The sequence below is a fragment of the Chrysochloris asiatica genome, unplaced genomic scaffold (assembly GCF_000296735.1).
Source record: "Chrysochloris asiatica unplaced genomic scaffold, ChrAsi1.0 scaffold00003, whole genome shotgun sequence".
NCBI classification, from domain to species: Eukaryota; Metazoa; Chordata; class Mammalia; order Afrosoricida; family Chrysochloridae; genus Chrysochloris; species Chrysochloris asiatica.
Window position 1 is genome coordinate 977,739 of NW_006408521.1, and position 16,305 is coordinate 994,043.

Consider the following 16,305-nt stretch of genomic DNA (forward strand, 5'->3'; position numbering starts at 1 on the left):
AAGACAGGAATGCTGAAGTCTGGCTTGACTCTGTGTTTGATTTGTTGGTCAGGGGTTTCTCCACGTTGTCTGTACCTTTTAGATGCAACGATGTCCAAAGCTGGATGGACTTGTGAACCATGCTGTGGAGGGAGATGCTACCTAAGACATAACAACTGTTCTCTATGTGCCTGGAGCAGGAGAAGCAGCAGCAAGAGACTCTGGGATCAGAGAAGGAACCGAACTGGAAATCGAACTGCCTCCATCAACTAATGCCTCCTTAGCCAGGAGCCCAGAAGAACTGAGTAAGAACTGGCTACCATTACTGGATGCTTTATGCAAGCCATGAACAGATGAATCCTAGGTAAAGGGGAGATATGTGAAACATACTTTCAAATTACAGAATCCAGATTTATAGGACCTATTGAAACTGGAGGAACCCCTGAATTGATCACACTGAGAATCTTCAAAGCATGAACCAAAATTATCTCCTGAAGTCCTCTCTAAAGCAAAAAAAAAAAAACCAGTTTAGCTGAATCAGTAAGAAAAAAAAAAAAAAAACTAGTCATGAGCATTATGATCATTTAAAGAATTATTATCCATATAAGATCAAACTGTCAGTAACTCTTAAGCACAGATGAGAAATTGAGAGGGTAGTGAGTCTAAGTCCATGGCAGTAAAACAATACAGGTAGAGACAGCAACAGTGGTGAAACAACATGAAAAATGCAACCAATGTTACTGAATTGAACATGTAGAAATTGATCAATGAGTGTCAGTTCTTATGTGCATATTTCCAACAAAATTCCATTTAAAAAAATGGACATGCTATAGAGGAGATTCTGGTAAAACTGTACAGTCATTCCTACCTACCCAATCAACAGCTGGCTATCAACTGTGTGGGAATTGTCTTCTTATACCACAAATACAGCTTTAAGTGATACCCCAGAGAGGTGAGGGAGATGGAAGACATCCACCTAGCTACCCACGGCCAGCTAGTGTGGAGTGGGGATCAATGCACACACAGATGCCCATGTGCCAAACCTAAGACTCTTGCTCCGCAGGGTTTCAGGTGCCACTAATCACTATCAGTAGTTTTCAGCTCCCAGTTAAGAGTTCTTTATATGTTATGGTCCCAAGAGGAAGGGACTCTTGAGAAGGTTTCTACTTCTCATAAAAAAACAGACGTTTTATCTCTTGTAGGAGTGTGTAGACAAAAAAGGGCTTAAGACCAATCCCCTGGCACATTGAGCCCTGGGACACACTACTGCTTAAAGGTAATAAAGAGACCCCAAAGTTATCAAAGAATATTGAGAAGGATTGATCAGTGAGCTAGGAGGAGAATGAGACACAAAATAGAGAATTACATAAAATAAAGAGGACTGAAATGGTGGACTGCCTGGGTCAAAGGTGTTGTGCCGTAGAGTACATGGAGCACTTTGGGTGGTCACTGGACTAGATGCCATGGAAGTTACTGATGGACTGACCATATAATTTGTCACCCAAATGACACATTTATATTTTGAAAGTAAAAAGGGAGATTGCTGGAATACACAGGAAGGTCCAGGGAAAAACTAAATATTGGTGGCCTTGTCAAGAGTATTACGAAAAGTTATCTAAAACTGCGGCATTCAATACAGTAGCCATCAGCCACATGTAACTACTGAGCATCTAAAATGTGGCTAGTGGGAAATGAAATGCTTTATATTGGGAGATACATACCAGATTTCAACGACTCAAACACAACAAAGTAAACACCTCATTCAGAACAGCTTTTATAATTAGGTTTATATGATAAATATTTTACATATGTTGGTTCAAATAAAATATATTTTTGAAATGAAGACAGACATTTTAAAATAAAATACTAATAATGGTAAACATCTATTATGGTATATAACTTTCTTTTACATTGTTTTATTATCCTAACTACTAATAATTCCATATATATATTTTTTAACTACCTAACTTCCAAAATCCAAGAAGGTGCGTTATATGAAGAGAAACATGGCATCAGGATTGGAGGAAGACTCATTAACAACCTGCGATATGCAGATGACACAACCTTGCTTGCTGAAAGTGAAGAGGACTTAAAACATTTACTGATGAAGATCAAAGAGCACAGCCTTCGGTATGGACTGCATTTCAATGTAAAGAAAACAAAAATCCTCACCACTGGACCAATAAACAACATTTTTATCAATGGAGAAAAGATTGACGTTGTCAAGGACTTCATTCTTCTTGGATCAACTATCAACACTCATGGAAGCAGCAGTCAAGAAATCAAATGACGTACTGCATTAGGCAAATTTGCTGCACAAGACCTTTTTAAAGTGTTGAAGAGCATGATGTCAGCTTAAGAACTAAGGTGCGCCTGACCCAAGCCATGGTATTGTCAATAACCTCATATGCATGAGAAAGCTGGACAGTAAATAAGGAAGACTATAGGAGAATTGATGCTGTTGAGTTATGATGTTGGATGAGAATACTAAAAGTATGGGCTGCCAAAAGAACCAATCCATCTGTGTTGGAAAAAGTGTAGCCAGAGTGCTCCTTGGAGGCCAGGATGGCCAAGCTTAGTGTCTCATATTGTAAGAAGAGACCAGGTGCTGGAGAAGGAGATCATATTTGGTAAAGTGAAGGGTCAGAGAAAAAGAGGAAGACCCCCAGCGAGATGGATTGGCAAAGTGGCAGCATCAATGGGCTAAAACATAGCAACAATTGTGAGGTTAGCACAGGATCGGGCAGTGTTTCATTCTGTTGTGCATAGGGTCATTATAAGTTGGTATTGACTCAATGGCACCTAACAACAACAAACTTCAAAATGGTGACCACGGTGGCTCTGTAGGATAAGCATTTGACTGTGAACCCACAAGATCGGTGATCCACAGAAGAAAGATGAGGCTTTCTGCTCCTGCTAAGATTTTGAGGCCTTGGCAGCACTTAAAAATACCAACTCCCAAAACATCTGACCAAAGCCCATCACTATGCTTCATTAATCATTTATAAAAGAATAAATGATTTCTGCTCCTCAGAAACCCTATACCGGGTCACCATGAGTCAGAACCAACTTGACAGCATTTAGTAACAACAATAATACATTAATTCTTTGTTAACGAATGCCTCACCTTCATCCTAATTCTGATCTTTAGTTCAGCTAAGTAATAAATTCAATTAATTATCCATAGTAAATAAAATGAAAGGAGATATAGATAGAAAAAGAAAGGCAAACAACTCATTTATATTGAGTTATAAAATGAAGATGACTTATACCTCTAGCTGTGTGCCTTCCAGTAACCCTCCTGTTGGCTCTATGCTACTGCCAGTACCCAAGGATCCTCCAGTACCTAACAGGCAATCTCCTGGGTACTACTGACAGCATACGTGGGGATGACAGAGTGGCCCAGGCCTTCTTATTTAGACGTGACCAACACAACGATCAGTCTTTTAAAATCTGAGACTCCTGAGAGCAGGGCAGACTTGATTGATGGTTACAACTTTCTGTTCTGTCTGGCTACTGTACTCGGTTTGATTGCCTTTCTTCAAATACTCCAACCTACCTGTTACAGGATTCCAAGTTTGTCAAAAACTCTGAAGAAAGGGATCAGGGCCATATCTTATAGATGTCAATTCTTAACTGTTTACCTGTTTCAACAGCTCAAAAGTATCAGTACTGTTAGAAATAAAACGGATAAATGCTCACCGAGGCTCCATCATATCTGCCCAAAGTCAGAACCTCCATGCTTTCTTTGTATTGAAACTTTTACTTTTCTGTTTATTCCCATTTAGTTAATTTTGACAATAATACAGAAACCAAATCCTGTTCTTCACCTGCAGTAGCTACCTGTTGGACAGACTTCTCTTATCAAAGATGCTAATGTGATTACATTTGCTCAATTCCTTTACGACCAATATTTGCATGTGCCTACAGTAACCATTGATACCTTAGTTGGCACACATTTTACTGAACACCTACTAGATAATCAGGCACTCTGACAAGACATTTGGGAATAAATAATAAATAAGGCACAGCTTAACACAATGCCTTGCACATGGATAACTTAGTTCCAATTTATTAATTTGCTAATATGAAGAAATATGGTCCCAAGCCCAAATTCTGTGGGATATAGAGTGATGTAAAAGATTAATTGCATTTCAGTATGACAAGAGCTAGGATGAATGCACAAACAAAATGCAGTAAGGGGAGAGGGCGAGGGGCCTGAATCACCTGGAGAAACAGGGAGCGCTTCCCAGAAGAGGTGGCATGTGAATTACACTGAGTGCTTAATGGCATGGGGGCAGAGTTATATTTCCACATCAACACAAACCAAATAAACAGTTCTAGGCTGGTTACTGTTGTTGTTGTTAAGTGCCATTGAGTCAGTTCCGACCCATAGCGACCCTGAACAGGGTTTCCAAGGCTGTAAATCTTAAAGGGAGCAGAAAGCCTCATTTTTCTCCCGCGGAGTGGCTGGTAGCTTCAAACTGCTGACCTAAAGGTTCACAGCTGGATTCATAACCACTATATTACCAGAGCTCCTTGAATATATGTACTTAAAAGTCTGAATAAAAGGCAAAGCTCACTTGATTTGTTCTGTTTACGCTTAGGGCTGCCAATAGAAGTTGCAAATTCACTATGACTTGCAGGTCCTAATCCATTTCGGTCTCTCCAGTTGTCAGATTCACTTCCGTTTCCCAAGTGCTCACGACTGTTGGACCGGGAAAGAGACATTGATGAGCCCTGTAAGCAAAGCCAGATATAGAGATGTTTAATCAAGTGGGTTTCTGGGGTGGGAGGAGAAAACAATTCCCATTTGATCTCTGCCATTTACTTCTGTGGCTGACTACAGCATTTACCCAGGAATGACGTCTCTCAGGAAGAAACCTGGGACACAGTTTATAACCTTTGTCCTCCAGCACCAAAGACACTGCAAAGTCTTTTTCTTTCATTATAGGGAGCTGTTTCTGAGAGGACCGAGCAGTACGCTGAACGGCCCGAGTATAAAGAGCATTCCCGTGTGACCCGGGAGAATAAGTGCTGAGGTTTCTCCCAACTCTGGAACAACACAAAGTAAATCTTCCGCCTGGATTCTCTGCTTCACAACATAAAGAAGGAAGGAGTGGGGAAGATGTGCTGATAGCCACAAATCTCTGAATTGAGCTACCAGGCTAAGAGAGTCTGAGGTATTTTCCATGTTGCCTCATCGGAGTAACGTATCATTAAAATTTCAAAATAAAAACACAAATATAGTTTTAAAATTCTCCAAGTCAAAATAAACATAATTTAAAGCAGTTCAAAGTCTGTGAGTTATATGCTATCCCTTTTCATTTCATTACTCAATTACTATTTTATATCTGCCCTACTTAAAGGAGCTCTGGTAGCGTAGTGGTTACGAATCGGGCTGCGAAACACAAGGTCAGCAGTTCGAAACTACCAGCTGCTCCGTGGGAGAAAGATGAGGCTTTCTGTTCCTGTAAAGATTTACAGCCTCGGAAACCCTATTTAGGGTCACTGTTATTAAGTGCATTGAATTGATTCTGACCCATAGCAAACCTGTACAGGGATTTTGAGGAGCGGCTGGTGAGTCTGAATCGCTGACCTTGCAGTTGAAACCAACCTTGCAGTCCAGTGCATTAACCCACAGTGCCACACCAGAACTCCAATAAATGTTTATGGGAGCAGAAAGGCTTTATTTTTCTTCTTAGAAAGGCTGGGGGGTTTGAATTGCTAACCTTGCTAACCATAGCATTGTTGTGCTTACCCTACTGAGATTCCTGCTTCTAGATTTGACCTTTCTGTTCAAAACACCATTCACAAAGCTGGCATTCTGACACTTCCATTTTCCTATGAGGCATTTTAAACTTAGCATGTCTAAAACTGAAGAGTTGATTACCTGCCCATATCAGCTATTCCCAAACTTACTCCTCTGTTAGAATTCTTTTATTTCATTGACTTTTTCTATCATTCAAAGCATGGTTCTAGAGCCTTCATAATGTATCTTCTTGGTTAAACAATCAGGAAGTGCAGCATAAGAAAATATTGTAAGATTAATTCAAGTCTTTTTTGACACTTACTGATCATAACCTTGAATAAGTCACTTAACCATTCTGAGCTCCTCTTTCCCCACTGGGAGGATGTGGGGACTAAATAAACTTGTGGATGAAAATACACCGTACAGCCCACAACTAACTAACTAAATTAGTCTATGATAATTATTAAGGAGTGCTAGTGGTGTAGTGGAATATGTACTGAGCTACTAACAGTTAGGTCAGCAGTTCAAATCCAGCAGCTGCTCCCCTGTTGAAAGATGAAGTTTTCTGCTCCTGTAAAGATTTACAGCCTCAGAAACCCTATACAGGGTTGCTATGAGTCGGAACCGACTTGACAGTACAACCACCACAATCATCACCACCACCATGGTAATTATTACTTACATAATTATGGGTTCATCATAGCATCTGAGGTATTGATCTAGAGATTATCTAGCTTATTATTGTTCGTATTAAGTGCTGTTAAGTCAGTTCCAATTTATAGCCACTCTGTATAGGTTCCTGAGGATCAGGTGGGTTTGAACTGCCGACATGGTGGCTAGCAGTCCAGTGCTTACCCTACAGTGCCACAACAGACTCCATATCTAGCTTGGATGTGCAGAAACACTCACACCAATGAGATTCATGTCCATCACCTTAGAAAGCCCTAGATTATCTTCAAGAAAAAGTTCTCCAGTGGAAATAATAAACCAGTAAACTAGTTCATGTCTGGTCAATTGACTTGTAAAGACCTCCCGTGGATTAGCACACAATCGTGGGCTCCAGTGTTTCAGTGGCTGATTTTTCAGAAGGAAATCAGCAGGTCTTTCTTCCAATGCACCTAAGGGTAGACTTGAACCTCCAACTTTTCAGTTTGCAGCTAAACCCATTAACCATTTGTGCCACCCAAGGTATACAAATAATAACAGCCACTCAATGTTACAGTGAACTCACACCATGGTAAGCACTTGCTGCCCTCGCTCAGATAATGCTTAAAAATCTAACAAAGAAACTGGTTCAAAGGAGTGAAATCAGTTTCCCAAAGCTGTACATCTGGTCACTGGTGGTTATCAGACACCACAGCCCAGGCACTGGACCCTACATCACTGAAAAATGACCGTTATCTTCAAACACCCACAATTCCACTGGTGCCACTGGTCTTAGAGAGTATTTCTAAAGCATCATTTCTAAAGTTGAAACCACGGAAACACAACCAACAATACTGATCTCTCTCCAAAGCAAGGCTGAGTGAGATGGATGGCCAAAAGATGTATGCGCTTGAAATTCGAAGGATTAACACAGTAGTCTTAAACTCTAGGCTAATGAAAGATGTTTATTTTATTCCAAAGCTATAATGAGAGAAAGAGGGGCATTGTTCCTAGAATCTCCAAATGGTGCTGACATTCTGGCTTCTGAAGGTAACTTCAATCTTAAATCAAGACTACCAGGTTCTTACTGTAACTCTGAGATTCATAGAGACTGTTCTTTTTAATATTTTAACAATATTTTCTTTTTTCTTGCTCAGATAGACAAAGGAAAAAATATCATGTTTGTTTTTGCCTTTCATCAATAGTCTGATTTATTACAAAGAAAGTGGGTGGAGAAAGGAAAGTCAATCTGCAATAGCTAGTTATTAGACTAACAATTATGAAACCCTTAACCAGTATTTGTTTTTGAGTCTACAGCGATCTGGTTGAACATTGTGATTCTTGGAATCCTCATTTTTATCCAAGTTTGGGTTTGTACAGTCTCCCACTATTGTGTATATGTGCAAGCTCTCTCTCTTACCCCCTCCTCAAAAGGCTTGGAGCCAAAATCTGATACTCCCAAATTAAAAAGACCCTGCTCGGACAGTCACGTGTGGCTTGGCAGAGCATGGAACTCAGGACCCCTCCTCCACAGGGTGAGAACACCAGCTTCTCAGTCTCACCCTGAACAGCACATTCAACATCTGGGAAACATAAAAGTTTGGAGCTCTTGTTTGAGATACTTCCTGCTGGGTTTCTGGCACATCTGGACACACTGAATTTTAAATTCATATCTGAAAACCTGTTTTTGTTGAATATTTGCCTTTTCCCCCTACAGGGACCTCGCTAGTGATATTTCTGGACAAAGGGACTCTTTATAAATGTTTATGGAGTATTACATCTGTCCTTTGCTTAATCTCAGCCTAACTTTATCATTTATGACGCTCCCAACAAAAATATACTTACTCAAATTTACATCTCCCCAACAGCTGATCAACAACCTTCAGAGTGCACAGATAAAAGGCCATTACATAAAACTGCATCAATTTGATAACAACATGGTAACCGAAACAAGAAATAAAAACAAGCTACCCCAAATCGTTTTTCCTTATGTACATAAAGAATGCTGTGTGTGGGAGGGTGGGGGGTGGAACAACTGACCTCTCCTGGTGAACACAGACAGGAAGAACAGATACAGCACAACTTTACAAACCTCGTATGTGGTGGTCATTGTGGGTTTATAGGGCACATGATTGGCTCGCCTCAGCTCCTTGATCGTTTCAGCTGGCATGGATTTAGAAAACCCCAGACCACTCCAGGTATTTGTGGGCGTTCTGACCTCAGTCACAACTGGCTTCTTCAACATAGCTTTGAAAAAACAGAACGTAAGACAACATGCTTGGTATTTTAATGTATGTCTTCATATATGAAAGAATATTGCTTCTTTGATACGTATGAAGAAATCATTACCAAACGTTATTTATTAATAGAAAATGCCTAAAAGTATCTTGATAAAACATTTTACCCAGAGAAATGTGAAATTTATATAAATGCAGCATGATTTCTTAATCAATCTAATGTTAGTATATTCAACAAAATACATTCCAGCCGGATCAAATGTGTGCAACTGGAACCCGAACACTCTGGATTTCTTTCTATCACCGTATGAGTGCAGTTCCAATCTCTCAATTCACCAAGAACAATGAAGAAACCTTTTCTGGGTCTACTGAGTACGAGAATCAAAGTATAAACTGTTAATGGAGCACACACCTTTGGTTGCTAGTAGCTTCTTTTGTTCGTAGTCAAATGCCTGAAAATAAAACAGAAAAATAGTCCTCTATTTTCATTCTATCCAAATGTTGTAAGAACCCTAGGATTACAAAGCAGTGACTGTGACTATGGGTTATGCATTTCCTTGGACAACTGGCAACAGAATGTGAAAGTCATTCAGCACGAGTCTGATGCTTTTAAACAGGCTTTCAAGACTGATTAATTAGAATGACAAATTCTAACTTTAAGCGGTGACAATGACAAGAGTTAAAATTTTCCATTCAGAAAGAAAAAAAAACAAAAAAAACAAAAAAAAACCAGGCTTATTTACTATGAACATTTAGCATACACCAAGTCCTGGTGTGGTGCCGTATGATAAGCACTCAACTTCAAAGATAGTTTGAACCACAATGCCGATGGCTGAAGCTTACCAGCTGCTCCTCAGAAACCCTATACAGAGTTGTTATGAGTCTTGACCCACTCAATGGCACTTAACAACAACAATATAAATGAAAATATGATGACTTCGTAGGGATAATTACGCTGAGTTTCAAAACAATACCAGATTACCAAAATGCTTTCGGTATCTATTGGCACCATTTCTTTCTCTAAATCCCCTCTAATTCAGATAAGCAGAGCCTCAAGTGATATGATGTCAAGACAATTTAGGACAGTATTTAGTCTAACTGGCACAGTCTTTGCATCGGAATTAAGATAAATAAAAAATGTCCTGTTTTAATCTGTCTGTAATCTATAAGGACATTATGTAACACTGTAAAATTAAACAAAGTCAACTTTTATTGCATGGGACTCAAACAGCACACCAGTCATTCCCACCATTATCCTCACTGAGTGACTATGATGCAGCCAGGTCAGTAGACGAACAATGACTGGTGTTTTTAAAGACAGAAGTTCAAACATAACTAAATATCAATTGTTGTTAACTCTTCAATTTAGGTTTAGGCCACACCAGGATTCCAGAGATAAGAAGACTAAGGGTGTCCAAAAGGCTTGACTAGAAGGGTTAAGAACCAATTGGAAAGAGTTATTTGACCCTTCTCCCAGGAGGATTAGTTCATTTTTATGTAGGGTGTCCATATAATCTATTGTCTTAAACAGGGCTCTTCTGATAGTAAAATACACTACAAATAATAATTAACCATAAAAGTAAACAGAGAGTCCTGGTGTGATGCTGTGGGTCAATGCACTGGACTGCAAAATCAGTTTGAACCACAAGGTCGTAAATTCAAGCTCACCATCTGCTCACTGGAAACCCTATGCAAGGTTGCTGTGGGTTGGAATTGACTTGATGGCATTCAACAACACCACCACCAAAAGTAAACAAACTAGGATAAAAGTAATAGGGGCTCTTCCAGACAAACAATATGATATATAATAGCCCTAAGAAGATGGCAGTAAGCCAGGAGAGGCAGACATTTAAATGAAGCAACTTGATGCTGTTTCTGAACTCCTGGGGTGGTGCTCTGGGTTAACGCGCTGGACTACAAGGTCGGTTTGAAGCACAAGGTCACCTATACAGTGTCACTGTGAGTCAGAACCGTCTCAACAGCACACAGAACAATAACAACAACAAGGTCAAATGGAAGAAGCTCTGGTGGTGTTGTGGGCTAAGCACTGGCTACTGTTGGGTCAGTTACAGTTAGTAAGAGTAAGATGAGGATGCCTTCTTACTTTGCAATCTCAGAAACTGAGCAGTTCTACTCTGTTCTAAAGGGTCGCTAGGAGTCACAGTTGACTTGATGGCAGTGAGGAGAGTAGGTCCAAATGACATTGGGGGTTAAAATCAAACTTTAATTATTAATGTCTAAGGGCAAGTGGCATTGCAGGATAAGCACTAGACATCTAACCAAATGGTCAGTGGTTCAAAACCACCAGCCGCTCCTTCGAAACCCCATAAAGGATTGCTATGAACTGAAACCGACTCGATGGCACTTAACAACAATAATAAGGGCAGTATGTGAGGTGTCCCTTAATTCACTTATTCAATAAATATTTACTGTGTGGAACTGTAGGATAAGCACTAGACTGCTAGCCTCAAGGTCAGTGGTCCAAACCCAAAAGCTGCTCCTTGGAAACCCTACACAGGGTCTCTACGTGTCAGAACCAACTTGATGGCAATTAATAACAACAACTGGTGAAAGAAAATATCAAAATGAATTAAAAATAATCTGTAGCCTAAACACCTACATTCCTAAAAGGGGTGTGCAAGAGAAATAACTATAAAATAAATTAGACGGAAGTGAGGTTAAGTATGAAGTTGTTGTTGTTAAGTGCCATCAAATCAGTTTCAACTAAAAGCAACCCTGTATAGTTTCTGAGGAGTGGGTAGTACGTTTGAACCACCAACTCGGTGCTTAGTGTCCAGTGCTTAACCTACAGAACCACACCAGGACTTTAAATGTGAAGAGTAAGCTACATATACCGTACTTCAAGAACAGCCAGGACCTAGAGATCATTTTCCTGAGGAAGTCCCTTCCTCCTTGTCAGATATCCCTGGTCCCTGTCAATGTGGTGACACCACTGTTTAGTGATGATTACCACATCATTCTTTGTGATTACAGAGTCAGATATTCACTAATTGTACAGACACATCTAACTTTAGTTGAAACTCTTATCATCAAAAGCATTCTTTCCCCCCCCCCCCCAGAAGAAAGATGCGTGAACAGGTGTAAACCCAATACAAATGAAGATAAGGACCACAAGATGACTGGAAACCACAAAGGGATCATAAGCAAGGTATGTCATTCGTATTAACTGAAAATTAATTCATTAGAGAAAACGGAACAAGTATTGATTTTTTTTTAAACACTGACACATTATAAAGACCATTAAAAAATAAACCAGTCACAGTGTCAATTCCTATCAGAGTGATCCTAAATGCTCATTAGGGTTTCCAAGACTGTGAATCTTTAAAGGAACAGAGAACTTCATTTTTCTCTGATGCAGGGGTTGGTGGGTTTGAACCACTGACCTTTCAGTAAACAGCTCAACGATTAACTTACTGCTCCACCAGGGCGCCTATGAAAAATGTTGTTGCTGTTGTTAGGAGCCACCCAGTCAGTTCTGGCCCGTAATGGCCTTATGTATAATAGAACAAAACACTATCTGGTCTTGGGTCAACCTCACAATTGTCATGTTTGAGCCGACTGTTGCAGCCACTGAATCAATCTATTTTGCTGGGGTGGGGGGGGGGAGGGGAGGGAGCTCTTTCTCTTTTTTGTTGACGCTCTACTTTGTGAGGTATGATGTCTTCTTCCAAAGACTGGTCCCTCCTGAGAATATGTCCAAAGTATGAGAGAGGAAGTCTCAGCTCCTTACTGCCAAAGAGAATTCTGGCTGCACTTTTTCTAAGACAGATTTGATTGTTCTTTTTGGGAGTCCAAGGTACTTTCAAGAGTCTTTGCCAACACTGTAATTCAAATGTATCAATTCTTCTATGGTCTTCTTGATTCATTGTCTCGCTATCATATGTCTATGAGACAACCGAAAATACCATGACATCTTTGCTTTTTAACACTTTAAAGACATCAATTGCAGCAGATCTGCCTACTGCAATACCTGGTTTCGTTTCTTGAATGCTGCTTCCATGAGCATTGACTGTGGACCACAGCTTTTGTAAAAACATTCATCTAAAAACTCATGGGAATATCTAATGCAAAGAACTGAAATATAACAAGTCGAATGAACTGTGGTTTACAGTGAAATTATAGAAGTAGTATCATTTTCCTTGGTGGTGCAAACAGTTAAGCACTGGGCTATTAGTTACAAAGTTGGCTGTTTGAACTCACCCAGAGGCACCTGGGAAGATAGTTCTGGCAATCTGTTTCCAAAAAAACACAGTCTTGGGAATCCTATAGAGAAGTTCTATCCTAAACACAGGGGCTTATCATGAGTCAAAATTGTCACTGATGGAAACTAACAACAATACAGATTAATGGCATGTCTATGACAGCTTTTTTCCTCTTGGATTTCGCAAACAGGTTTTTCCTCATTGTGGAGATGGAAAGGGTAAGAGTGATTTATAAAATTAATCTCTTACTATGAAGTAGGTGGAGTCCTGGTGTGGCGCAGTGGGTTAATGCGCCAGACAGCAAAGCCGTTTGAACTGCAAGGTCGGCGGTTCAAGCTCACCAGTCACTCCTCAGGAACCCTATACAGGGTCACTATGGGTCAGAACTGACTCAACAGCATTTAACAACAACAACAATGAAGTAAGTAAGTTACCCCTTAACTCGGACACTGAAATGTTTATGGGAATCTCAAACGCATAGCCGTTTCCTTTTCATACTGTCATCTATATGGAAACCCGATCTCTGAATTTCACGGTCAGTAGTCAACTCTGAGTAATTAGCCTGAAAATGGCTTTGGAAAAGGCCACAACTCAGAGTTTCTATTGAAGCAGTTGTTGAAAATGATCATAAAAATCTGTACCTACCACAAACATCAATAACATTCAACGTCTACATTCAAAGAACTAAAACTTTACACTACTGTTGTTGTTATGAAGTGCCATCGAGTTGGTTCAGACTCAAAAATGATGCTGTACAGGGTTTCTGTGGAGGATCTGGTAGGTTTGAACTGCTGACCTTGTGGTTCGCAGTTCAGTGCTGATTGTACACATTAGCTTTTCTTATTAATGTCTCTAAATGGCACCCACAATTTAATCATCTCCATTTCATAGATGGAAATAAATTTACTAAGACTATATTGTTGTTTTGTTGTTAAGTGCCTTTGAGTTGGTTCTGACTCATATTGACTCTGTACAGGGTTTCCGAGGAGCAGCTGGTGAGTTTGAAACACTGACCTTGTGGCTCAAACCAACCTTGTAGTTCTACACATTAACCAACAGTACCACACCAGGACTCCCTGACTAAATTCAGAGATTAGATTATGAGGCAGTAATATTTAGAAATAAGTCTCATATTTATCTTTATTTATTCAAAATAATGTTACTTGCATAATACCGAATGGCACAGACCATTTTAGGTCATTTCAGACATAATATTTTAAGGACTTTTTTTCTTTTACCTGCATTTCATTTTCAACGTTTACAGTAAAATTAATTCCTAAAAACTTCATATATATATGTGTGTGTGTGTATTTCATATTGATTAGAGCTCAGAGAGAAAACCTAATTTCTGTTCTACTGCTGACTACTCATAGAATTCTCCATCCCCTTCCTCCAGCAGCACACTTTTGGACTACAGTTACTATGTGATTAGCATTACCTGCATATTGACATATGATGGCCGCGGGGCAAGGCGGGCTCTTTCAGAGTTGTGCTGGGCGGCTGCTGCCCTCTCTGCAGCGCGTTCACTCCCAGGGGCCTTCTTATCAGCCAAAGGGCTCTCTGAAGCACCCAGTTCTGGATCTGAGAGCAACCGGTCAGCACTACTGTAAAATAAAGTTTGGAATTTAACACTACACTACGTAGACAAACACATTCACCATTCTCCATTGTTTACATATTATGTAATTTTTTTAAAAGCTTTTTAGTATGGAATGGGTAAGCGTTTGCAGAGCAGAGAAGTTTTCCATTCAATAATTCATATACATTTTGTTTCATATCAAATAGTATGTTATTTAACAGAATGAGCTTCTGAAGTAGGTAGTATTACTGTCTCCATTCTACAGATGAGGGAGATTTTGGTTTTGTTTTTTTAAGTGCCATCAAGTCGAATATGACTCATAGTGATCCTGGACAGGGTGTCTGAGGAGCAGCTGGTGGGTTTGAACTGCCAACCTTGTGGTTCACAGTACAGTGCTTATCCCACAGAGCCACACCAGGAGTCTAGTGGTTATCTTATAGTGCCACACCTGGAAGGTAGAACTGTTATCTGAAACCAGGTACTCTAAGCATAGAACTGGAGCTTGAGGCTATTTATGATACATGCTCACATATATTTCATCTAGCATATAAGGTATATTGTACATGGTACATAAGGAATAGATGTAGACAGAACATGTCTAAGTTCTGTACATCAAGGAGCTATCAAAGACCTTGGTGTATACATTCCAAACAGAGACAGAGCGAATTTAAAGGCATACAAACGATCCAATTTACATGTGTGAAATGCATTATGACATTGGTATTAAATAAAGGTAGTATATAAGCAATAAAATATTCTCCAAAAGCTGTTTAAGATATACAAGTAAGACATAAAAATGCTTCTTATAGTGGGCAGCTGACTTATGTGATACACAAAGAATATGTGCATTTCAAATTCAAATCCAACTGCACAAGGTTCAAATAAAAATTGGGATAAAAATTAGTCTCAAAGAACCAATTTGTTCATTTGTTCATACTTTTATTCGTTCAACTATTCAGTTGTTAAGTCAGTGGAATTTAGAACTATTTAGAAAGGGTTGGTGTGGTGCTGTAGGATAAGCACTCAACCTCAAGGTTGATTTGAACCACAAGGTCGGCAGTTCAAACTCACCAGCTGCTCCTGGGGAATCCTATATCGAGTCCCTATGAGTTGGAACCTACTTGACAGCACTTCACAACAACAACAAAAACAGAAACAGCTGATGGTTGGGATGCAAAAAGAGGAGCAAAGAACTTAGTCCAAAGACGAAGAAGCTGCACGGAGGACATCTGAACTGGGATTTAAAATGACAGCTGCAGGTTCAGTGGTACCAAATGACAAAACAGCATATGCAGAAGAAAGAATGCGTGTAATGTAGATCACAGGTGGTTTTTAAGCCAAAGCATAGTAAGATCACTCAGACTCCTGTTTTCAAAAATAATGAATGGCTGCAAAGTCAAGGACTGCTCAAGCACATGAGAGTTTAGAGGCAGGCAAACCATTCTGAAGGTGTGGATGAATACAGATTACAGATGATGAGAAGGTTCAGAACATACAAAAGAATGCCAAATAGATGGGTTAACCTATACACACAATATTAATTTGGGTTATTTGTATTACATAAAGAAAAACAGATAAAGCAGAGTTAGATAAAATGACACCAATAATAATAAACTGCCCACAGAGTTTATAAAACGAAAAATGATTTTGGTAAGAAGGGGGAGGAAAAAGAATACTTGTGATTGTAAGTACAAGAAGAAACTCTGGAAGGCAACTCAAGAAATTAAAAAGACAACAGAGGACATCTGCTAGGTGAAGATGGATAGGAACAAACCTTTTCAAGGTATAATCATTACAATGTTTTGATGTTTTAAACATCCAAATAGAATTCCTAAGAAAGCAGAGTAAAGATAAACATGTAAAGGAGATTACATTAAATACAACTGACGG

At 39.5% G+C, this 16,305-nt stretch overlaps 1 protein-coding gene across 1 annotated transcript in view; it reads right to left on the reverse strand.

The window, feature by feature from the left end:
• Positions 1 to 16,305, reverse strand: part of BICC1 (BicC family RNA binding protein 1) — a 366,532-nt gene that overhangs the window by 16,451 nt on the left and 333,776 nt on the right. Inside the window, exons 15-18 of the mRNA XM_006831098.1 lie at positions 14,275 to 14,440; positions 9,026 to 9,065; positions 8,469 to 8,623; positions 4,563 to 4,719 (exon numbers count right to left, since the gene is read on the reverse strand). Coding sequence (XP_006831161.1) covers positions 4,563 to 4,719; positions 8,469 to 8,623; positions 9,026 to 9,065; positions 14,275 to 14,440 — 518 coding nt within the window. The remainder of the gene's footprint in view (positions 1 to 4,562; positions 4,720 to 8,468; positions 8,624 to 9,025; positions 9,066 to 14,274; positions 14,441 to 16,305) is intronic.